The sequence below is a fragment of the Acanthopagrus latus genome, chromosome 3 (genome assembly GCF_904848185.1).
Source record: "Acanthopagrus latus isolate v.2019 chromosome 3, fAcaLat1.1, whole genome shotgun sequence".
NCBI lineage: Eukaryota > Metazoa > Chordata > Actinopteri > Spariformes > Sparidae > Acanthopagrus > Acanthopagrus latus.
Window position 1 is genome coordinate 8,040,402 of NC_051041.1, and position 26,760 is coordinate 8,067,161.

At 41.0% G+C, this 26,760-nt stretch overlaps 1 protein-coding gene across 1 annotated transcript in view; it reads right to left on the bottom strand.

The window, feature by feature from the left end:
• The window catches only part of LOC119016925 (dolichyl-diphosphooligosaccharide--protein glycosyltransferase subunit STT3B), an 85,888-nt gene that overhangs the window by 29,738 nt on the left and 29,390 nt on the right, over positions 1-26,760 (bottom strand). The window contains exons 2-4 of the mRNA XM_037093291.1: positions 19,204-19,312; positions 11,917-12,204; positions 3,193-3,258 (exon numbers count right to left, since the gene is read on the bottom strand). Coding sequence (XP_036949186.1) covers positions 3,193-3,258; positions 11,917-12,204; positions 19,204-19,312 — 463 coding nt within the window. The remainder of the gene's footprint in view (positions 1-3,192; positions 3,259-11,916; positions 12,205-19,203; positions 19,313-26,760) is intronic.

Sequence of the window (26,760 nt, forward strand, 5' to 3'; positions counted from 1 at the left end):
GGTATCAAGGCAAAGTATTGGACAAGTTAAACTTTGACCAGATGATGGCAATTCATGAAAACTCAGCAGATCACCAAGTTTGTTCAAGTCATTCAGAGGGACGCGAATGTTTGTGTGAACTTTTACTGACAGTTGCTGACATAATTCACTCAAACTACAAGTTGTTGCAAGGGGAAAAGTTAGAGGGTTGCCAACAGGTGAGCATTTTAAGCAACTGGTAGTATTACTTAGTATCGTTAAGGGACTGTAATGGACTTACCAACCATTGTCATTCTTAGAGTGATGCTACGAGCAAGGTTACAAACTCAGACAAATTGACATCTTTTAAAGAATCACCTAAGAAGCCTTTTGTTCAAAGCATCTGATCAATGACTGAACAATCATAGGAGCTTTTGGCATGACATGTTAGTGAGCTCTGCTTGAGGGGGCCATAAGGCATAGGCACCCATAACTTTGGGAATGAATAGCAGTTGAACCATGCCCCTGCTTTAACCATCCTTCTGGTTTTTCCCTTCATTTGACCCTCACCCACACAACCCTCACCCCTGGAGGGATGAAAGGGATATGATGTGCTGCAAAGCAGAATGGTCCCTGTGGTTCATGTCCATCACCAGGGTCCTAATGCTCTGATCCTCTTCTTAATCTCCTCCTTCTCTGTCCTCTCTTCTCTGATTATGCCAATATCCAGGCAGGGGACCTCCCTCTCCGTCTCCCCATCTCCTTTATGAATGTCACATTCGATTAAGCAGTATGGGTAAATGTGGCCATGGCCATATCCTGAGAAAAACTGACGGTGTAAGGTGATGTGGCGGTAAAAAAAAAACCAACAGAAAAACGAAGTAGGGAAGGATCAATGAGTGCATGTGATACTCGTGTGTGGGACCAACAGGAGACCGTGTGGGTGGTCAGGAGGTTAGTGATGTTCATGGACACATGTAAGTCTAGTTTGTTGCTCACTGCTAGTGGTCTCATCTGCAACAGTGGGTGGGCTGCAGACACAGTACAGAGGAATATCACATCAGTGAGGAAAGGGGAAGAAACGGTGTGAAGGAAAGATAGCAGTAATGAGGAGGAAGAAGACTCAGTGTTCCAACTGCTGCCGACTAGGACAGTGCGGAAGTTACACATCACATTACAATCTTTTTCCTGTCATATCGTTCCTTCTTTCTCTCCATCTCTCTGTTTCCTCTGTCTTTATCTTTCCACACCCCTCTCTGTTCCTTTGTCTCTGCCCTCTATCTTCTGTTTTGTCTCCTTCATCTTTCCATAGCTGCCCTCTATCCCCTCTCCAATCCTCTCCACCCTCCTTCTCCTCCTCCTCTCCGGATGCTGTGGCCCAGTGTGATCGATGAAGCTGGATTTGGTAATCCGTTTCATTTGATATCTGTCTCACTGCCGGCCACCAGAGATTAAGCCTGAAATGAGCAAGGAGCTGGAGATTTTCATAGGCGATCATGCTCCCTCACACACACAAAAACAATCTGTCGCCGAGGCAGTTTGCCTGGCTTGTCTTTTTATCTCATCTCTCTCGTGGAGCCCCTGATGGGCTTGTGCCTAAATTCTTAAATAATGCAGAAAACACTGGCTCAACGGCATGCACCCCTTTCTGTGCACTGCCATGTCTAAGCTCGACAGAGGGCATTCGTCCTGATGCTATCATATCAGGAGCGAAGTTAATTATTGAGAATCACTTCTGAATTGGTCACTCGTGCCAAATATAAAGTGAGATTTGGTGGGGGAAACTTCTGTGTTTTGGTTAGCTTGTGCAGTGTCTGGATTTAGTGCTATATTGTTTAAAAAAAATATGGCAAAACAAAGCCAGAGCTTGTGCTTTATAAAAGACAGGTAACAACATCAGTTTCATTATAGTGAGGAAGTCCGACTAACATGACACAGCATTTCCTGCAGCGCCGTGTGAGAACACAGTGTTTTTGATGCCCACTCTTGGAATCAAAGTGCTGCAGAGTCGGCCGGTGTGAAGGTCTTCAACTCGGGTATAGTCAATTATAAAACTGAAGGTTTTTTTATACATGCATAATTTATTTTACATTTTAACTTAAAAGATTCAGCCTTGCAGCTTAGGATGAATGATTGTTTATGGCAGCAGAAATACGCTGAGACTTTGGTTTTATTATTTCAGCCACCAGAAAATATGAAAAGCAATCACAATGTTTGCTTACAATAAATTCTGCATTAAAAAAACTTGCATCACTCTTACATTACAATTTGATTACCTTTTTACCTGTGAATACATTTCATTCATCTAAACATGTCTGTTTGATGCTTTAATATCTTATTACCAACAACACACTCACGTTGGAGACTGTCAATTCCAAGACAAAAGAAATGACAGCTTAAGTTTACTCAAAACTAGCATTAAGTACGGGATGTCTGTGTTGGGTAGTTACGGCTGAAAATAACCACTTAAATGAATAAGTTTGCCAATTTCACACATCTCTGCAAAGCGAATCGACCGTCAGTTGTTTTCTCAGAAGTGACTGTTATTGTTAGCATAACAACATTGTGATTTGATATATGGGACAAATGGAAAAGGCTTGATAAGAGCCGGAACCAATTAGCGGAATTAGACACAGAATTGATGATGACCTAAATTAAACTGAACCCTACACAATTAACTTAATCATCATCATCACGGTTTTTGTCTCTGAAAGTTGATTGCGTAGCAGCAAAGTACATAAATGCATCATATATTTCACATATGATAAAAAGAGAAATGTGTAAAGTACACATAATGAATTAAAAATATCATGAATAAAAATAAAAAAGACAAAATATTTAAAAGGTCAGGTCCTAAATGAATATATGAGCTCATTTAACACTTCACTTGGTTTGTTTGAGGAGACGGCAGAATATCTTTGATTTTGACTTAAGATTTTCAGTTAAATGACAGGTTAGTTTATACTGTAGTCACTAGAGTACAGGCTATAAGCATGGTTAGTGGAGGTACAATGGAAGGTGCAAAAACGCCACAAACTTGTCTCGAAACAGGACATATCCATTATGTATTTTGAGCCGCACTGTTGAAACTGAACATGATGACTTTGAACTTAGGACGAGCAAGCAAAGCAGTAATCCAAATAGAGTAGGTCTACACCACTGTATTCTAATATTGGTCACAATGGTAAGCCTAATATTTTCTGAGGTGCTCCACAGTATTAGGAATAGTCTTACCATGTAGAAATAAGAGAGACAGCAGCCAATGGTCCAGAATACAGAGCCGGTCTTCACCGATTTCACCTACGAGAGAGAGAAAAAAAGCACAAAATGACAAAGGAGTCACAGCAGTGTTAGCTACCATCAAAGAAGACACAAGACCTCTGGTTTCGGTTTCAGGGACACTAGAAAATAAAGGCTGTGCATTTTCTGTGATAATGACAAGGTGCTCTCCGTCAATTACTGCAGAAAAATCTCAAATCTGGCGTGGGTGCAGGCTGTCCGCTGTACTGATGATCCACTCAATTTGTTTTCTGGCACCACACTTCAACGCTAGGAGCCTCATTAAAAGTTGTGTTTGCATTGTGAATCATAAGACTTTAGAGTAAGGTTAAGACAAATAGTCAAAACTACAAATGTGTTAAACCTTGTATTTACTCGTAAAATGGGTTTAAAAGAGAAACAAAGACATATTCTGTGTATTTTTGTCATTTAATGATCAAGGCTTTATGATCACAGTCGATAAGGAAGCACAGCTGTGGTGAGAGGATGAGAGGAGAGCGATACAGACAAGACCAACGAAAACATCTTGTAAACAAGCTCTCGTTCCTCGCCACAGGCTGATGAAGTTGGCAAGTGTATGAATTAACATTTCTAAACAGACTGAGACAATAAAAACATACACACACCCAGAATAAAAGATGCATTTAACAGTGACCTTTCAAATGATCAAACTCTGAGAGAACCAGTGACGGGAGGACAGGGGGGTTGTCAAGCAGCTAGTTTGCATCCAGCAACAGTTGAGATTCGCTGATGAGGGAGAATTGATGATCACTGGACCAAGGTGGGTTCACCCGCATACCCAGCAGAGCGTCACAGACAGACCCCTGGATCAACCACCAATCAATCAACTGCACGGACAGACACTTGCACACTTACACAGCTTCATACTGTAGGCGCACGCAGAAACACCTGAGACAAGAATAAACCATCTACAAGTAGTGCTTTCCCTCTGTGTTGAGGTGGGCCACAGCAAGTAGGTAAGTGGTGACCTAATTATACATTTCTGTCCTATAAGAAGGAAATGACAACATTTTAGGAGCTTGCTGCTCTCTTTAGGTCTGCCTCACAGGACTACAGCCCTAGTCAGATGAGATTCATTTCTCTAGAGTAGATAGGGTGGTTGGTGATGATTTTCAGTTCTAAAAGTACATACCGTCTACTTGTTCGCCCAGACCTCAACAATTAGATGCCAGATAATAATAATAATAATAATAATAATAATAATAATAATAATAATAATAATAATAATAATAATAATAATAATATCAACAATATGTATTAATATTTCAGGTTACATCTTTAAAGTGTTGAAAAGGACATGTTACACATTTAGTCTGGTTATGTGCTTATATTACTCCAAATGTTTCCATGTTCCAACAGTGTTCAAACTCAGACAAAGGCTAATTTGATGAGGTAAAAATGTGTTTCTTTGGTCACCTATTGCTATTGCTTCCAGGGAAACATCACACAATACATCAGAGCGTGAGGAAGGAAGCCAGGGAATGTGACGAAACATAATATGAAGAAATTGTTATTACACAATATATGAACATTTCGGCTTTAGTCAGGTCAGATTTTAATCAGCAATGGTGGCTGATGCTTGTCTCTCTTTTGTCTTGACTGAAAGACCCCATACAAGTCCAGTACGAAGACACGCTTTGCTTTTTTGAAAGTCTTACTGAGTTTTTATACGGAGAGCTACACTTTCTGTCACCGAGTTTCATCAGCTGAGTGCACAGTGTGACAACTGCAGAAGTAGAATAGATCTGACAGATCACTCGTTTACATGAGTCAACTCATACAATGAAGGAAAAGGTAAAGAAGCATCAAGATAAAAACACGGCAAGCTCATCAAAAGCACTGTTTAACTGTCACATTACAGGGGATTGTGTTGGTCTTTCTTTGGTAATCCTGAAACATAATTACAGATCATTTTTTTAAAAGTCACTTGGCTGCCCCGTAACATATTGACTGACAGAATCGGCTCAAATATTTTTGTCAGTCCCTAACAGTTAATCTGGAGCGACGGGTTGAGGGAAAATACTATCCACCTACTTCTGTAAAAATAAATAATATCATCAAATTGTTATTTACAAATAGTAGCCAGTTTATTAAGTACATCTGGCTCAATCTAATGCACACCAATACAACAGACCGGTGATAAATTCTCCTTTCATGAAGATTGCATGGCTCAATTTAGTTGGTAAATAGATCAAGAATGATTGTGATCGAGTTTGCTGTGCATGCAGAGCCTTTACATCACTCACAAGCACCAAATTCCCATGTATCAAACAACCCTTAAATCTGATTAAATTATGTAATATCAAACAGACCCCTCTTGTAGATTAGTCATGGAAAATGAGAACTGTGCAAATGTTCCTTTTGTATCAAGCAACAAAATGCAGTCGTATGGAGTGTTTGAAATGATTTGCCTTACTTTACATTGCACATCTTCCAACGTTATTATTGTGCACACGAACATTAGGATGTTGATGCTGTAACGATCTATATTTTGCAACACCCTTCATTATGCAACCCTATTCAAACAGCTCCACAAACTGCAGCCCCAAAATGACCATGAAGTTAAATAAGCACCTCTCTAAAACCTCTAAAACTTTACTTTTTGAATGCCATTAAGGTTAAATTCACTGCAGAGCTATTTAATAAACTGCATTAGTTTTAGCCAGGTGTAAACTGGCAACTGATTGTACACCACCTAAGGCACAGCCACAAAAACACTTTCCTTATAAAAAGGCTCCATGTTGCTTCCTTTGTTTACAAGTGAAAACAAGCACAGTGACAGATTAGGATGACAACAGATACTGTACAAGCTGCTGCTTCCTCTCCTCAGACAACATTTCCACTCAAGCTGGCCCAAAGCTAGCCTCCAGCCTTGTGTTGTCTTTTCAGAAACATGTGCAAACCGTGTTCAACTGGCGCCTCAACCCGCCTCCTCCAACTGCCCTCCCAGCCGAAACTCTCTTTGTGAAGACGCACAAGTCACACAGCGTGATACAAGTCCAGCTAATTAAATGTGAGACGAGAGAAAGAGTGGAATTACTGTTACAACAATGTAGGCATGGTGCATGGGGTTCGAGCAAGGGGGGAGGCACTACAATTGTGTGTGTGTGTGTGTGTGTGTGTGTGTGTGTGTGTGTGTGTTCATGTTACATAGAGCTATGGTGTTAAAAAGAGCAGCTCTCCTGGGTGTGAGAGGATTCAATTATAGATTATGGGAAGGGGGTGTGTGTGTGTGTTGGGAGGGGGGGTAAACACTGAGATTAAGCGAGCGGAGTTGAATGGGTTATTAGTGGATAAAATGAAGGAGTCGGATAATGAAGATTGGGCTGAGACTTGAGAGAATGGCTTTGTGCATTTTTGCCGTGTGGCGGAGAGGACGCGGGTGAAGAGACGGGAAGAGAGCGGAAGACAGGAATTAGCAATAATGAGATATAGGAAGAGAAAGCAAGGCGGGGGGGAACATGAGTGACGAGACAGAAAGCAGAGCGTGGTGAGGGCAAAACAATGGCAGGGACAAAAGAAGACAAAGACAATTAAACGAGAGACGAGATGGAAGAAAGATGGAGAGCAGGAAAGGAAAAACGCAAAGACAAATGTGGGTAAATGAGACTGATAATGGGAAGCAGTGGAGCATGGCTTGGATGATTGTTTTTCAGGGCCCTTGGCAAATAGAACAGAGGACGCGAGAGGTGCTAGGTGAGTGGATGAGGAGTTTTTCGATGGCACTGCTTCACTGATGACACATCACCTTAAGAGGCAGTGATGGCTGCAGCGAGGAACACCTGCCTCACATGGAGATGCATTGATCACACGCACAAGATGACAAGAGGCAATCTTAATGGTGCAGAGACAAAGATGTCCCTAATACACATTTCCTGCTGGGATAAATGGTTATGGCGGCAGTTTCCGATGAGTCCAGCAGAATTAAAAAGTGATTTCGGATGGACACAGAAGGCAAACACCTGAGATGTATTAAGGGGAAAAAAATGATTGGATGGGCGAAGTCTGGAAGGATAATGGCTCTCCTGTCAACTTTTAAGAACCCAAGATGTCCGATAAAAGGTTTTGTAATGTGATGCCTGCTGTGAGAACAAGAAACTGATTTAAATCCAGAGGCTGCCATGATGTACTCATTGGCTGTTATATTATATCAAATGTGTAATGGAGTGCCTTTTGATAACATGCTGTTCGGCACAGATTATCTGTTACTTTGAGGGGTTTACAGATCCGGTGTCAAGCCTCCTGAACTGCTCACGGACTCATAGGGCCCACCCTGATAATATCATACATGTTTGATATTTACGATTTAAAATGAGGACGATCACATCAGTAATATCTGAGCTGTAAGCTAGCGTGCTCCTGTTGACAGTAATTTTTAAAAATCTCACCTCCAGTTTTTGACATGACATGACCTCCAGTTCTTGTTGAAAAATTGAAAAAAATGCACCTCCCTACTCATCTAGACTTGTTTAATCTTCAGCCTTTTTTGGTTTTCCTCATTGCAACGTGTTACCCGTGCAAGTGTTTGTACCAGACTAATCTCCAATTTGTTTACGTCTGCTTCACCATGAGATCAGGTGTAAGCCCAGCTTCAGTCTACAGAGCCATAAGGCCAGAGCACTGAAGCGGAGTCTCCCCACTGTTGCAGAGGGATGTTCGATGTTTATTCAAGCTTCATTAATAATGAATGTTTTGCACAAATTGCACCAGATTTGACACTGTGCTTCCTTGGGTCTGTGACAACAACAAATCTGCCAAATGTGCAATAGATCAAATGAACAGTTAAAGATTTGCAAATAACATTCATGCAGGCAGTGATTCCTTGCTTTGTAGCTCGACTGTAAAAAGATCACACTCACTCAATCTTACTGATAACCTCAAAAAGACAAGAGTATCATTCTATAATGCAGTTCATCCAGGTTCCATGGCAGAGAAGCAGTTCACCTAAAGTTCAGCCTATACTCAGATCACTTATCTGCAACTCTGTGCACCGTTTGCAGTCCGTGTTACTGAGCTCTCTCAATATGTCACATCTCAACAAAGTTTTCTTACTCTGTTGTTTCCTAACTTTTTATTTGCCTATTCTATCATAAATTAGCAGCGCCAGCTGTCTTGTTGGATGTCTTGTTCGGTGTTGGTACAGTAACATTAGAGTTGTCTGTGCACATTGGTGTAAATGGCCATTATGTGCAGGTTGTTAGCCTTAAATACTGACACTAATCTTGAAATCTATTCCTTAATTTTTTCAATATTGGTTACATATAGCGTCTCTTAAAATCAATTCAATTTCTTTGTGGTTGTATTATTAGATATAAAAGCCTTTATTACCATGCATAATACATTTCCTAAATATGTTTGGCTCCCCAATATGCACTGTTTGTTTGAGGATGTCAGCTGTCCCAGCGAGTGACACCATAAGCGGTTTGGTTTCACTCCACTGAGCCGGTACACAGACACGGAGGCAGTTTAATGTTGTATCAGGACTTAAATTGTAGACACAACAGGCATGCTCAGCCAGCCACCTGGACACTAAACTGTCGGCCATTGCCAGATCAGTGACAGTGAACGAGTTCAAATAAGGGCCACAGAGCTGTCGGCGAGCACAGTCGAGCCTAGTGACACACACTACCTTGAAAATGCAGGTACAGATCTATCCATGCACAATTTGACAAACTGACATAACCTGGGATGGCTGAATCCTTGGACAGATAAAAAAAAAGGTCCATTTCAACCCGGCGGCTACTATACTGCCAAGCTTGCTCCACTGTGACAAATAGCAGTGAGGCATAGCATGACGAAATACCTGCATCACTACTTGTACCTGGATGAAAGCCTCTACCGCGCAGCATGCCTTTACACTGGAGCGTAAAAGGAGATCGACGCCTTGAAGGTAAAATAAAAATTGGACAAATAGCCTATGAGCTACTATATCCACTCGCCTGTAGCGTGCATAATGAAAGCTCTTTTCTGTTCACTTACTGAAACACTCTTGGATGAGAATGGTTAGAGTGCCAGTTTTCCTGCTCGCCAGCCTCTCTAACATGGGGCGCCGCTACTTTCAGCAAATTTCTGCCTCTGGAGGACTCTTCCATTGAGGCTTCAAATGACAGTTAAATGAGATATGCAAATTGCAAAATTATACAAATGTATACCAACCTATAGTTGCCCGGAATGAGGAATCTCTGAATTGCAAATTTAAAGTAAAAATGGAAAACCAAAAGTGCTTCTCATTTCCAACTGTTTTAACAACCTCCATTTACATTTGTTAATTGCACTATGCAGATCAAGAGTTCTGCAGCATTAACAACAAATATGTGTTTAATTTAAAGCCCCTCGTGACAAGATGTCTTCATGCACTCACAGGCAAAGTGAGCAACAACAAGAGACAACGTCCATTTTCATATTTAAACATCTGTGAAGATCATGTCTTGGCACTGGTTTAATGGCTAGTTTCAGTTTAACTAAAGACGAAATATGTTACTGTGTGCTGTGCAGCAATCAACTCTCCAAAGTATGGGCTGAGATGGAACATTTATCCTGAATGTTGATGAGCAACATTATATGGTCTCCAAATCCACAGGACTGGGACTCCTGTGGGTCTTGCGCTGCTTTTAGCAGGAGGGGGATTTTTTAAGTGCTACAGGTATGATGAAAAAAATAATCAATGTAAGTTCAAACAGAACTCTGTTTTTTATTCTTCTGCAACTCTTGATACCAACCAGCCATGAATGATAAGTCTCCCTGGACAGTAACGGACATGTGGCTTATCTGTATGAGCTTCTTTTGGCGCCTATAGGATTGCGGCATCCAATCATGGGACAATCTTTTCTAGATAATGCTGAGCTGGGGGAGAACAAAACCTGTATGTCCTTTGGCAAAGCTACCTGAGCAGCACGAGCTATGCAAATAAGACACATAGATGCAAGCTATACGTCACTGCAGAATGACATCAAATTAAGTTTAAATACCAGCCATCGTTTTTCTGTTAGATGCTTGTTATGGGGAAAGGCCTTATAAGTAGGGGAGGCTCCCTTCTTGCAGGCTCCATTTTAATAAAATGAGGGCAGCAAAAGCTGCTCCATGCACATCACTTCCATTCAATGAATTTAATCATTTACACTGATAAAATCTACAAAATCAAATTTGGACCAACTGAAAACTGTATTCATTTGACACCTGCTCCTGAGCAGGTTAACACTGTAGGTGTGAATGTCTTTCACAGTGCATTGTTGACTGTAATTGCTTCACTGTAACCTGGCACCTTTTACATTATATTCCGGCAGTCTAGAGGAACATGAGGCAATTTTGTCAATCGACATTTTTATAGACTCTGTGACATGATATTAAATGAATAAGTGTTCCCACTGTAATCTAAATGCATAACTATTACTGCCTATTATTAAAGTATCTGCCTTTTTGTTCCAACAATCCTCTCTTGCCTCAGCAGCAGAAGCAACATTACTTTCAACAGTCCAGGGCAGCTGGCATGCACACCACAACTTCTGCAAATGGTTACATTTTTTAAGGATATTTCACTGGCTCCATGTCACTCCAGTAGCATGCTCGTCTACAGTGTCCACTAGCATGACACTTAACCCACTTCTTTTCTTAAACAGAAGAAGCTGATTACTTCTATTTCCATTAAGCTGGTTATCTGGAAATATTGTGTTATTCTCCATCTCCAGTTTCCATACCACATTTTCATTTTAAAATAAATACTGTTCCAAGCTTTAAAGTAAAAATCCCAAACAAATAATAAAGCATGTTTCGCTGAACCGATGGAGCTCAACACAGAACAGAAAAACACCTCAATATTTGTCAAGGTCAACTCTGATAACAAGAAAGAAAGGGAAGCTGATAAAATCATTTGCAAAGTGTAGCTCTTCAATTTCTCTCTCTAACACACACACACAAACACACACACAAAATGCAGTCAAAGTACGATAGCTGCGGGCAGTAAGGTGGCCACACTGAGGTTCAGTGAGAGGTATGTTTCAGACATCTTGCAATGGAAAAGCTCCTTCATACACTCACTGTGGAAAACCACTTTACAAATTCTCTGCACTCTGCAAGCATTGAATCTTTATTCACATCTGTATACATGTTTTGTTAAAGATAAATAAATAAATGAATAAAATAAAATAAAATAAATAAATAATAGAAACATATTAGACGGTACAAACCAAGGTCATCTGCCCTGTAGGGTAAAACATAACCTGATGTGCTCACTGACTTAATTGGAGGGGGTCTATTCAGTCCTTAACTGGAGATTTTTTTTTCAACTCTTAAAGAATTTTATTGTGAAGGCTTAACAGTGCAGAAGGCTGCTTCCTGGGCTCCAAATGTTCTGCAAATATGTGCTTCAAGTTTCAAGGCTGTCGATAAATAATTCAACATCTGAGGCCAAGTAAGACTGAAAAATAGTGCGACTTTTCTAGCAACATAAAATCATGTCCCTTAAAGAATGCACAAAAAGACTGAGCTCTCTGTACTGGGTTAAAAGCTTTCACATATTTGTCTGAACTTAAACTGCTATAAAAGCTGACAAGAACACATCTTGGTTATTTTCCAGCTCCTCAAAAAGGAAAAATCTAAACTGTCACTTCCTTCTTTTGAACAACAAACAGTATTATAGGTGCATGTCGTCTAGGTACATACCCAGAGGTAGTAGGTGAATTGAAGGGCGAAGATAGCGATGCCCTCATTATCGAAGGAGCCAGCGACGGAGCGGGAGATGTATCCAGGGACGATGGCAATGAAGCAGGCCGCCAGCAGCCCTGCACCCTGGTTCCACAGCTCCCGTGTCAGTAGAAAAGTGGAGATGGCGGTCAGACCGCTGAACACTGGGGCCAGAAAGACACATACATCTCGGATGTGGACTGTGATGTGGAGCAGGTTGAGGACATAGTGGATAAGTCCTGCAGTCACCATTAACCCCGGGTACACCTGAGAGAGGAAGCAGAGAGAAAGAGACATCAAGTGTCAGATCAGAGATTGACAATAATGGCATCAGGGATGTGTGTAACAATAATTGATTAATCGAATGATGGCAAAATAGTTTGATACTACAAAGGCTACTGTGCAAAGCGCCACCTGCTCATCAGGAGCATTAACCATGCATAAGCACTCACACACCGACGGGAGAGCCACTTGCAGCAAACTGGGGTCCAGTATCTTGCTCAAAGGTACTTCGACGTGCGCACAGAAAAGCAAATCATTGAGAATCATAGCATCTGCATTTGTGTTTTATTTTGGTTTTAAATGTAGGTTATATCTGCATATGGTTATTTAAAACATATGTCTGGTAGCTTTCATAGATGGCCACATCTATGAGTGAAATTGGCTGTTAAAAAAAAAAGGTCAAGAAAAAATTAAATTTAAAAAGTACACTGATACTTTAGCAACGGTATTTTCTCCTTCATGTCTCTTTTAAATAAAGCGTTCGATTCTGCACTCCTCAGCACAACAGGGAGGCCATCAATTATCGGTGAAATTCTAACTGAACTGCAGGCTGTTAATGCCTGTGGAGCATGTAGAGCCTCCATTATTCCAGAATGGTAATACTGTGGGAACTCAGAAAATGTTCCTTAAACACTTTCCTTCATTTCTTCTTTTGTTGTTAAATAAATCATCAAAGAAATTCAACTGTGTTGTATTATTTACTAGGGCTGGCATTATTAAAGTGTTATACCGCACAAAAGACAGCTGAGTTCACTTTACTTTTAGATATGATTCCATAGAAGTGAGGACCTACAGTGAAAAAAAAACTGTGTGGCGTTCAGAGGGTTAATAAATGACGTTTAGCCTCATCAGAGATGGTTGCCATGATATTCTTCAACATTGAGTTCTAATGAAATAAAGCCTGCTCTCAGTCGAAGGCGTGAGTAGGCGAGGCATCATGGCCTTGTCTCGTCTATGCATGAGAGCAGATCCAATTAGAGCCCTGTGCAGTATACTGGCTGGCTGAAGTAAAAGAAGCGAGGATGTGTTTAACGTGACTGATATCCCTGAGGTGTGTTCACTATAGCCGCAGTGCGTGCATTTTGCCATACAGCCAATAAACTCAGGTCTTTGCGTCTCTAATTAGCCAGTGCCTCTGAGATCTAAGCTGCATCAACTAATTTATTTCAATGAAAATCAACCTTGTCTTGCCTCTTGGCTCTGAGGATTGAACTGTCTAATCGGGTGGTATCCTGCCATTTACAAATCTACTCTTGTAATTATTAGCCATTTTGAACTCTGGTAGGGCCCGGGTCCTCAAAACAATATTGCTCATCATGGAAGAATACATTTTGCATTGAGTTTAGGCTTGATGGATGAAAATTGATGCATAATTTATCAACACCTTTCTCTAAACAGGCACTCAAGAATGCATTACATAGCTTGTTCATTATGAAAATATCATCAACTGGACCTGACAAAAGCAGTTACCCGAAATGCACTTGAGTCATTGTCCTTATGGCAACAAAGACCGGTTTATTGGCTTGACAGCCCACTGTTGTTATGGACTGTCACATTAGCGAAGCCTTCCTTTCCTTATCTGTGGCTCAGGAGAAAGAGCAACTGACAGTCGTCCTCTGGGGAAAGTGGGGAGGGAGGGAACGGAGGGAGGGTGGGAGTGAAAAGGGAAATAAAAATGGAGAGGGCAGCTGGACTGGTCTAATGCAGAAAGGCACTAAAGTGTCACATTAACTGATATCGGCTCGTCCGTCTTCCAAACGGTGTGACCCATCTGAGTGCTTAGAGACTTAACGCTATCATACACAATTAATGAGGACTGTCAGGATCATCCGTCTGATTTTGAATAAAAAAATAAAAAATAAAAAAAAAAGGTAATGATAAGGATGAGAGCAAATAATGGAGGCATAGAGGAGGTGAAAGAAGACAGCGACACATTAGGAAAAAGGCAGAGGCAGACAGCAGAGGAGAGATGATGAAAGATATGGAAGTTGGAGAGACAGAGGAAGAAAAGTGAACTTTTGTGGCTGAAAGGCTGTGTTAGAGGGCAGCCGGGGAAAAGGTTGAACGCAACAGACAAGAGTCTCGGTCACCACCGTCAGATAGAGCAAAGGTGGTTTTATAAATCCCACCTGGAGCTAGAAGGGTCGCAGATCACCATGCAGCATAAGAAAGGAGGCCGACATTGTTGAAATGTCAAGGCAGGTTTCTGAAAATGAGGAGGGAATGAAGCTTTGTAACTCAAACTATTTTAAGTTTTCTAAACAAAGCCCATAATTTCATGGTGGGCTATGAAGCCGACTGTACCAAACCAAGATGAATTGAGCACTTGTCCACACCGCTGCATGTTTTAAAAGCACAGGCTCGATGCAAATAAGAGCTCTTACACATTCATTTTACGATTTCGAATGCAGTGTGGGAGGAAACCAAATGCCCCTCTTCCCTGAAGCCCGATGTCTATGTTCAAAAAATGCTCTCTCAGTCATGCAAACAAGTAGGATTTTGAAAATTAGCCTGCATGGCAAATGAGCGAAAAGGCATTCCGTTTCACAAACTAACATCATGTCGTCCTTGAGGAAGGCACCAGCTCATCTGACAATTGTAACTCAGCCTCTCATATAACGATATAGCAAGTTAAAGTGAAAATGGACGTTGATCTATCGGAGCCAGCTCTGCAGTTGTCCTCTTTGCATCAACTGCTAGATCTTGCTGCACTTTGCATAGATTTGCATGTTTGAGGGAGGCATTTGCATTTAGTATGGCCAACAGAATGACCCAACCACCTGCTATTGAAGAAGCCAGTGAACTCTTTAAGGTAAAATGTGACTTACCATCTGGCAGTAAATGTCCTCCAAATGAAATGAGGGTTGTTAGCAGACTTGGCATGTTCAAAGAACAAGGTTGAAATTATTATTTTCTATTGTCAACAAATTCCATGAAAAGACTAAAAACCAACAACACTGTCTGTAGCTCTCAGCCACAAGCCCACTGGATCCTACCGAAGATGTTAATATTGAAAAAACAGTCCCAAATATATAGTTAACTTTAAATAAGGCACATAAATTTCCTTTCTCTGCAAAAGGTACTCAAACAGGACTAAATAATGCATTTGTAGGGACTATTTTCAGCTTTGCATTAATACATAATTGGTGAACCAGTGAGTAATTACGACAGTCACACTGTGCATGTGAGTGCAGCTCAAAATGAACCATAACACCCTCATTCAATGTGGCTCACTGACATGTTTTTAATAGTTTTTGGACAACAATGCAAAAACTGACAAAGCCACAGAGAGATAAGCTACTTCAAGCGTTGGCTGCACACACAATACTTGTTAGTAGGATCAGTTTCGTTTTTTTAGGGCTTCTCAAGGGATATGCTGACAAAAAACTTTAACATCCTTAAACAACACTTTCCCTCTCTGATGCCACAACCATCTTTCTTCAGGACGGCCAATTTACTTAAATTGGCAATAGACAACTTTTTACTTTAACTTTTCGTTCTGTAGAAAATACAGGTTGCACAGTGGAACGGCTGTTAAAAAAATGACACCATCCACATATAGATTGGCTCTCTATAAGCTGAACTTTCTTTTCCAAGAACAATGAAGGTCAAATTAAAGCACAAAACACGTCTACTACTGTGCAACCAAAACAGGAAGAGGCATTGGTTTCGCTATCTCCAGGCAACAGAGGAACAACTGGAATAACCATGGAAAAGCTACACTGCAAAAGAAAAGACTTATAAAAGGAGACAAATAAGGTGAAGAAGGAGACCGATAAACATGAGATGCGTGTTCGCTTGAGCTTAGGTTTCCACTTACCACCGGGAAATGACAAACAAACAAAAACTGCTTACTTATCAATCACTGGGTATTTTACTCTGCCTTCTCATAGCACTGAGTTACGTGTTTCTAGGCCAAACTGAGATTCTTATGAAGCAAATCAAAATATTTGAAGTAATGTTCAACTGGAAAAATCAAATGATTTTTACATGAAACTAAATTTGAGAGAAGAAAAGAGCACAACTCGCTAAAATCAAATCTTCAAGTGAACAGTTTTTGAATAATTCTGCAGTCATTTGTTGTTTTTTTCACTCATGGTGTACAGGGAAAATATGTGAGCCGTGTATGCTTTGTGTGCTTATTTGTATGCGGAAGACAATGCGTTGTGCAGCCCAGGGATCTTGTAAATGTCACGAAAATTAACTTAAAACTATACGCCTTCCAATTCCGATTACCAGTCTAATCATGAGTTTCAGCTTCTTCCCCGTGGCTCCAAGGCCCAACCCAAGTAGCCATGTACTGTAACATAACCAGCACATCCATTATTACAAGCAACGCCTGCCATAAGCAATTACCAGTAGCTGATGGTAATTGCCAATGACAGATGAATGCTGATGGATGGGTTTTTGGATTCCAATTCCTTGCCTCTCTTGTGCCGTAATGAATAGTGTATTCAAACATGGGCATGTAGCGTGGCTGCAGCTCCTGCCCCGCACCATCTGCTTGGTGCTGTAATGATAACGGCTGCTGATAGCAATGCACAACATTAACATGCCTTGCTGTCTTCAACTGTGCAGAGCAACTCTCCAAACAGCCTGCAGGACTGAGTTTACACCATGCAGAGACAAGAAGAGAGCGAGAGAGAAGGGAAAGCGAGTCACACCACAGGCACTGAGGGCCAGGCTCTGCCCCAGCCTCTTTGCTGGCCCTAATAACGGAAACATGTTGGGAGATATGTCCACGTTTATTTGGCACAGAGGACCTGGATTATGTAGTTCTGATGCATCATTAGCTTGTGCAATTACAGCTTAGTGTGCAGACATGGTGGGACTTATGAAGAAAGAAGCCAGGTGGGCTTGTTAAAGAGGAGAGAGAGATGGATGGGCCGGTGGTGTTTAACTCACACAGGCCTCACTGCTCACAGGAAGCAGGGCTGGGAAGATGAGGTTGGGAGAAGAGATGCACAGAGGAGGGGAGGCGGGGGAAATGGGAGATGAATTGCATGAAATTGGCACGCTGTATTTTTCATTGAAGAGGGTCAATGTTTCACGACAATCGCTGTTGCTGGTAAACAGAGAGCCCACAGCAGTGGAAGGGAATCTGTCAAGTTAACAGCTCACTGTTGCTACTGTTGGATTGCGACTTAAATCCATGTGGGCCCAGCGGGGGCTTATAGGGCTCTATGGTATTCCAGCACTGGCTTGCGTCACCCCGTATAACCCCACACACAAACACACAGCCGTGAGGATGCCCACGGGAACAGACTGAAGATCTACTTCAGCATTTTTCTTGCATTTACCACTGATGAGGACATAAAACTGACTACAAAACAATTTCTATGAGTGATCACGATGTGTTTGTGAATATTAACAGTGCGTATAGAAATCCATGCTGATTTTCCAGTCAGACATTATCTTTGTTAAAATGCCAACATACAGAAATTAATTTGTGGTTGCTTTTCTGGGTCTGGGTCAGGCTATGATTCAGTATGATTTAAAGCATAATTTGATGTCTGACTGTACTCAGTCGTGGTTCTAAGATTGCTCTGATTAAGCTTTAATATATAAAAAGGTACAGAGACTGCAGATTTACTCACAAATTCATGGCACGGCTAATATAAAACTCCATCCATCCTTTTAGCGAAAACTTAACTGGGTCAGTGTCACAATGGCATGCTACACAAGGCAGACAGAACTCTACTCAGCCAGAGCCTCCAGGGGGATCCCACAGCATTCCCAGGCCAGGTGAGATTTGTAATCCTTCCAACATGTTCTAGGTCTGCCTGGGATTGTTTCCCAGGTAGACCATCTACATGGGGAGGTGTGCAGGAGGCTTCTGGATTCCCAAACGGCCTCCACCTGCTCTTATTAAACATACAGGAGCAGTGGTTGTAAACCAAGATGCTCCTTTGAGCCTGAGCTCTTTACCCAATCCCCATGGGTGAGCACAGAAATCTGTGATCTCATTCCTTCAGTCACTACCCAGAGCTCATGACTAAAGGTGAGAGATCAACTGCTACTGTAAATCCATTGCGTTTCCTCTGGCTGAAACTCCCTCTATAGTCAAGTACAACTGGCAACCAGTTTTGCCTGTCGATCTCAGACTCCATCTTACTCTCACTGATGAACGGGATCCCAAGTTATTTGTGCTCCTTCACCTGAGCCAGCAACTTGTTTCTAAGTTAAGGGAGGCAATCTAATAGAATTGCACAGCCTCAGACTTAGGAGTTGCTGACTCTCAACCCCAACTCTTTATAGTCTGGTGAAACACAAGCTAGTTCACACCAGGGGTCACAGTCTGATTAAGGCAACATTGCTATATCATCAGAAAAATGCAGATGAACTGAAACTCCACGCCTCGGCTGTGCCTTTAGGTTTTGCCATCAAGATCATCAGGACAAAACATTGGCGCACCCCCATGTCTTTTGAAAATATCTCTGATTTATTCCTGTGGCTAAATACACAGCTCTCATTCTGGCAAACATGTATTTTATCACTGGCTCTGGATGTTCCAGCAATGGTCATAAGTCATTTCCAAGTCCAGAGAACACAAATCAATGCCCAAACTCCATGACCCCTCCAGTACACTTCCAATATCCAAGAGATGCAAAAGGTTTCAAGAACAGGACAGGGGCTGCACTACTCCTCCTGGATCTGAGGCTTATCATTTGACTGGAGTCAACAACTTTACCACCTCCCATTTAATAGACTTGTCATCATCCCTTTAAGAGTTTTAGTCTACCAGCAGAACTATGGAGCTCCTGTGAGGTGCCTGAAAAAGGAGGCACTCAGATACGCATTTCTGTGTGCACTCCTGGCACTCCTGGATTTAAGGATACATTCATAAATCATTTATTTTCCTTTAGGCTGTTTCACAAGAAGGTTTTTGTGTGTAAATGTGTATTCAATGGCTCGAAACTGATTAACAATGAGCAAACGTGTAAAACATGGAGCTTGAACGAATTGATTTGAGGACAAACTTACTGTGCCACCAACGATCCTGCCCAAGGGGTACCACGCCCTTTCATCAAACCAGTTCAGGAACTCGTAGAAGCCATTTGTGGTGAGGTGGTGCGTTGATCTGTAGTTGAACCTGCAGCAACAGAAGGAAAAAAGAAGAGGGTTAGCTGAGTTTAAGGCAAAATTAACAACCACACACAGAGACGGGGCATATATTTCCATTTATAGACCATTATTTGCCAAAATGTTGGAGCCTTTTGACAGACCAAAAAACACTTACTCGAGGAAAGGTTATTTTATTTCCATATATTCTGAAAGCAGGCTGAATGAGTAAGCTGCATAGACTTTGCTTGTTAGAATAAGGAAGATAAAGCCTCCATTCAGTATGTGCTCCTTTGTGCTGATGCCAACAACTCTCAGGTCAGTTCTCTGTTGAAAAATGGAGAGATGAAGGGCTCTCACAAATACTGTGTGGCATTTTTCGGAACAAAGCCTGCTTATTGTACAGATAATTCCAATTGTAACCACTGGAATGTGCTGGGGTGACAAAGGCATAAGTGGTTCTGGTGTTGGAACAGAGATATAGGTACCAAAAAAAAAAAAGAAAAAGAAAAAACAAACAAAGAAACCTTGAAAATAAATATAAGGAATATCACTGCAAACCAGCCTTTATTCACACTGTAGCTGTGGTAAGCCGAAGGCGTTGGAACCATGTCAAGCAGCAGAATGAAAGAGCTGACACTGTTGAGAGGGCTGCTGCCAAAGAGAATGAAGCAAGTGTTCGGTACATTCAGATGCACCTTCTTCGCTGCAGAGCTCATTAATGTGGGCTGCTTTATGGTATATTCAGAGGTCCATATACCGCATGTAAAACACTTAATGCAGCGAGAACCTACAGCCTTTGTGAAAGGACAATTACATGCTCTGTTTTACGCACTACAGGGTAGATCTGCAAGGATGAGACGATTGGTCAAGTCTTCGGAAACAGGACACCCATTTTTCTACCTGAGTCAGTTTGTTTGTTGGTTTAAAAATGGCAAATCGTGAAAAATATGCAGGTCATTAATCAATAATGAAAATGAGAGAGATTCTTTGACTCATTTTAGATCAAGTATGCAAATATCGACAGAATCAGGTGAGGTTACAGTGAGCAGTGCTCAATGTTGCAAAATAAGCCGCATTAATATCCCTGTTTATGTTTGATCTACGTTTAACAAACCTTTTAACACCAAATATATTTCCATTCATGTTCATCTTCAAACCACACACGCCTACCCAAGATGTTGGTATTTACAAACAGTATAGTGGCTGATGCTGCCTTGAATTCAAACGCTCACAAGTCAATAGTTTCAGTTTGCAATTTTAATAATGCAACATTTCTTTACATTTTGATCTAACTTTCCATCTAACTGGGAATCTACATCTAAATATTGTGTAATACAATCACACAAGCATGCAATAGCCAACTTTCTTATTTATGGCCAAGCAATACAGTAAAACAACGGATTTATAAATGATCCATTCATCTGAATCCTGATCTGTGCCAAACTTTAATCAATTGTTCCTTTGGCCTATAACCAAAGTTCTCTAAATTTCTATAATCTCTTGACAAGCCCATCAGACATCCTACTACACAAACAAACTAAAATATAAGACAAAAAGGGCCCCATTCGGGCAGAGTAGCTTTGAAATAATACATTCAAGTTGTGGTAATTAAATCTGTTAATTGTGGACTGAAAATAAATGTCAGCAAACCACACAACCCAAAAGAGATATGGCTCCAAAAGAAGCCAGGGTAACACAGGCCTGTCAACAGCTTCAAACAAAATCAACAGCATTTCTTCACTTCCATCTACTTCACAGCTTGAGATTCAGCAACACTTTTTGGTTGAAGTCTGTGTGTGTGTGTGTGTGTGTGTGTGTGTGTGTGTGTGTGTGTGTGTGTGTGTGGGCGCGCGCGTGTGTGTGTGCACGTGTGTTTTGGGGGGGGGGATTGTCACAAAACTGCTGGACTGTGTGTGCTGACACTCGTGATCAGGACAGTGTGTTTAAAATTGCTGGCACGAGGTGCAGCTCATTAATCACCACAAGGTGCCTGGCGTACTACCGCCTCCACATCGCACCTGAAGCCGGAGCACTCCTTACTCATGCAGGGCCTCCTGTCCTGGCTCATGTTTCCGGAGAGCACACAGTGGTCAGACATTAGTCATTTCAGGCCCTGTGCTCAGAGAGTCTCTTGTATTCATTTTGAACACTAAGTTTAATTTCCAAAGGATCCATTTTTGCAATACTCTACCTTACTATTTTTTGGTATATGGAGCTTATAGAGACCCAGATTTGTTTGCAAGATTTCATAAAATTTAACAGGCAAATTTCAAATTCTCTGTGGCAGCAGTTACCCTCTACATTTAAGAGTCTATAACAGCAAAATCATCAGATATTAGCTGGCAATATTCCATACGTCTTGGGTGAAAACACAGGAAAAAAGTAGAAAAATCTGGTAAGCACTGAGCCTCTGAAAGTGATCCTCAAAAGCTGGCACAAGAGTTTCTTTGTGGATCCTTGTTGGATGATTATATCGTGTACTCAACAAAACTGAGGCCAGCGGGCCTGAGCCAGGGTACAATACGGAACATAATACACTGCAATTTATTTTTTGGGAGATTTTAATCATTGGGGATTCAGTCTTGTCCATCACAACCAAGTACTTCCAACCAGAGCTCATTTGACTGCACACAATCTTCGGTCGTCAAATGAACTGTTTTTTCAAAATTAGAGCATGGTCAAGACAATCATTTTGTTGTTGAATTCAATAATTTCTTTACATACTGAGGTATGCAAATCAACACAATGTTACAGACTGCAAAGCCACAGAGGCCACCAGGTGTGGGAGAGTTTCACCACAGTGGAAACTGGCCAGCTACTTTCGTCTCATTGTTCTGCAGCTGTCGAATCAGTGAGGCAGAAACAAAGCAAATTCAAAGAAAGCGTTCTAAATGACAACTTTGCACGCTGCCAAGCCATATCTACAAAACCCATTTTCCAATGATCTCATGGACAACCGAGCACAATGCTTTATCCCTGCCCCTGTCACTTTGATGGGCCGGATAATGTAGCTCTGGTAGGCACATTAGCAATTTAATGCATTGCTGCCAATATGATCTCAGGCCACAGAGCACATGACTTCTAGTGATGCACATCCCTCCAGTAAGTGAGCTTAAAGCTGATCACCATAAAGAAATACCACTCCTGGATTGATAGCTAGGAGTTGAAGGGAAAATGAGCCGCACTTCAACTCCTTGGATAATATATCAAAGCAGAAATGAAAATTAGCAATGGCATATTGTGCACTTTAGATCACTCGGGGCGCCCTGCAGGCATCATAATACATTTTAATCAAGGTCCGTTTCACTGATTATCAGTTTCCTGTTGAGACAGGGACATCATCAGCAGCATGAGTAAGTGGGCAGCATTGCTGTTTAGAAGCCAATAAATGCTTCATTCAGGTTCAGCTTCATAATCTGATGCATTACTGCCTTTTTCTTATTGGTTCATGATACGGTGAATGTTTCAATGCACTTTTGGTCCCGGGGGCGCAGTCAAAACCATGACCAATTAGCCACCTCTGTCGAACTCTGAATGAATAACATGTAAACGGGAGCCTGCTTGGGGACCTACAAGGCATGTGAGTGCTTGCAACATAAGTGGAGCACAATGAGACAGTCAGATCGGCAGGTATGAGCATCTCCAAGGTGTCATGTTACTGAATGTTTTACAGCAGCAGCTCCAAAAGTCTATAATAAATCTAGAGCACATCAAATAACAGATCAAAGGATTCCATGGAAGAAAGAGTCTTCAATAGTTGTAGGTGAGGGTTAGTGGTCTGCACAATATCATACTGACAATAGTATAGTAACTAATATCACAATATGAGGTACAAGACACAATATTAAAAGCAATGACAATTAATACAACTTTTGAAACAAAACACGGATAAAGCTGCTAAAAATGGGTGATAATCTCCTTTACCATTGCCAGAAGATGAGATTGCTTTTGTAGTTTTTTTCTCAGTGTGTTGCTTTCTATGTCACGAGTATCCAGGAACAGGAAGCAGCAAGGGGGTTAGTGAAAGACTTAGTGTTACACTTTTTCATACTTTTTACCTCAGTCTCTCACTGTAACTCAACACAAACTAAACAATGTTTGAGTGCTTCTTGAATGGAGACAGATTGAGAAGAATTAACCTGCTAACGCAGGAAACCTCAACAGTGTCATAGCATAGTGCCGAAAAATAAGGCAATGTTATTGTGCCCTTGTGGTTGTTATGTTTCTATCACCACTGATCAGAGCGAGAGTAGACAAATACTGTACTATACCTTTTCACACTCAAAACAACAGCAAACTGCCACCATGAAAGGGCTGCAAGACATATGCAAAAGTCACTTAGTCTAAACTACAACTGAGTTTTTAAGTGTCAGCTGTTTCAGTGTCACCCAACAACCTATGGCCTCTGTTAATATTGTAGTGGAACAAGCATTTGCAGCTAGTAAATTCAGGGTCTAGTTTATTAACACTTCAGCATGGACCAGGAGACCCAAATTAGTTACTCCAGTTTTCTTTTTAGACTAGCCACCCTACTTACTGTTCTAAGAGCACTTGTAAAGATTTACAACTATACTGACTTCACTTTTTGTTTCCATAGGATTACTTGAGAATTGCATGACAAAATTCACTATCACTGCACAATTCCCCAAAACTAAGACCTCCATGCTGGTGGACAGGGTCAAACCAACTTGCTCACTGGACAGCTGCCAAAGCTTTAACAGCGCTGAGTATCCAGCACGGCTGCCATCACCTGACAAGATGAGGGTTCCTGGCATAGCATCTCACAGCCATATCACTTTATTCAAATGGCGACATGTGTATGAATATGTACTGTATTGTGTGTATTCCCTTGTACCCAATGACCCTGCAAGGTAACTGGATTCTGTGGATGTGTGATGACAATATTGTTGACATAAGACATGACTTGGTAAATCTGAAATTAAACATTGTCTGCAATTACGAGCCTGCCAGAATATGCAGTGGGTTCAGAGAGAGACTGTCTCAATCGATGTAGGGATTTTTATCGAGACTGGAGGCGTAAAAACACATGAATGGTATCATTAGGAAATAAATACCAAACATGCAGCTAATTATTCTGCCAGGTCAACCATTTCCCACCCAAAAATCAAACGGGAAATAATATTTCTCCTAATTTAAATGTGTGAAGACTTGCTGACAGTGCAGGGAACATTTGTCTAATTGATTCAAGTGCAGAGCTCATCTTCTGAGAAACAAAACGGTCCATGAAGCCCTTTTAAATTTATTTCCAATGCTCTTGGAATTTAAGAATTATATTAAAATTAATCTCCACTCAAATAAATTTTAACTTTCAACACATGTCCCACATGCTTGAAACAAAGCAGTAAACAGCTTCCCCATCAGAACATTTACAAAAATGGCATCAAGTTCAACCAGCCCTGAAGAGAAGAAATCTGTTCACTAGTGGGAGGTCTACTGTGATTCTAGTTTGTCCAGTGCCATTGAGGTCAAATTGATTAATCAACTGAAAGAAAATAAATCGCAAACTATTCTGATCATTGATAAATCGCTTCAAACATTTGCTGGTTCCATAATTTGAAGCATCTTTGGGTTTTAATAATCCATCAAAAGATATCATTTTGGGCTCAGAGAAATTATGATAGCCATATTTTTGACATTGTATTGACTAAAACAATGAACTGACTGAATGTTAAAATAATCAGCAGACAACTCCATAAAGAAAATGATGGTTAATTGACCAGCGAGTAGTGTTTATAGAAGCAAGAACAACAGTGCATACAGCAACTGGGCACTGAAAGTTGAACAAAAATTAAGGAAAAACACAAAAACGATACTGTGCAGTGCATGTTGACATCCATGCCAGAAAACGGCAAAAATCAATAACCATTAGGACTGGACTAATTAAATATATATTTGGAGCAGCACTCAACAGTGGAATGATAGGGGAAAAAAATGGCAGAACATTTTCTACTCTAATCTTAACTTTTCTAAATGAACCAGCTGGCAGTATTAACACAACCAGATGGTTTCTGTTCTGTGCCTTGGTGGGGTGCAAGATCTCCGTGTCGGTATGCAAGCAGCCACACTACTTCCCTGTTGAAACTAATGAATGAAAATTGAAAAATGACACTGCATCTTGAGGTAAGGAGACATGATGGCATAAATATTGACTTGCCTAGGGGAATAACTTCAACACACATTACTGTGCTCCAGCTCTAACTGGGACTACCCATTAGACACAGAATAGCTATAACAGTAGCATTGTTTATTTGCTCCAGTGCATCCACATTCTGACAGCTGAGATAAAGATTCACACATAAAACAGTTTGGGCTGTTAAAAAAAAAAAGGCTGTTGGGAGCAGAGTTATTCAATTCTGAAATGGAGCACAGTCTGATAAAGGCTTGTTTGTGTCTAGGTGCTATTTTGTGAATGTGTCAATCCTGCATCTCCTCCATTATGTGTAAAGAAGCTTGTGGTTCCCTGAGATTTGTTCCGTCCTGCAACGTGCTGCTTGTTTCGCAATACTAAGTTGAGGTTGTTTGAAGGCAATTAAGCCAATGTGCTGGGCATTTTCCTGACCACAGATTTATGGCAGCGCAGAGTCACGGTTATTGACATCTTCATTATCTTTTCACAGATGTACAGGCTCTTATTCACACCTGCGTGAAAACAGCTTGGCAATACCAATCACAGGGGCACAGACTTACAATGCCTTTTGGGCCTAATAAAACAATCGATCTTGAATTAGGCTATTTTCTTTGCCAAGCTAGACAAGATGCTTACACAGGCTATAAGCAGAGGAGGAGAGGCAGTGAATAATAAATTACCCAAACAAGGTAGGGAATGCATAGTGATCATGCATGCAGCAGTAGTAGTTGTAAAACAGAACGAGTCTTCAGCAAGACTGCAAAATTTTGCCCATCTGTATAATTCATTGAGAGGGCTGAACACACATGGCTGGAAACATGTTCTGGCTATACATTAAATGTGCCTGTTTGCTTTACATTATCATACAGTTAAATCCCCTGCCCCTATTGGCTGCTGGTCGACTGAAAACCTTTGCTTGTTAAAAGGTCTGGAGCAGACAAAACACAAGAGCTATAAGACCTATAATATAAGAGCTTTCAAATAAGTCCCAACTACAAACATTAACATGTTAGATTACATTTTGAAGACCAGCTTTAAATAACAGACCCAATTCACATAGTATAAATTAACAAAGGACCTCATGTGTGGCACTTTTTAGGTCAAGATAAGTAGTCTATGGTACTTTACTCATATTTACTTACATTATCTCCTCAATATGATATCAAGGCTTCGTGTAACATCAGTGTTCAGAAGTGAAGTGCCTGCTCTTCATTAGCTACATTAATAATATAGCTTTGAGTTGATCTGCCCACTGTCTGCATGTCTTACAGGCAGGAATACACATTTGCAGCTCATTTACATCAGTTAAAAGATGCGTTATGGTTGTT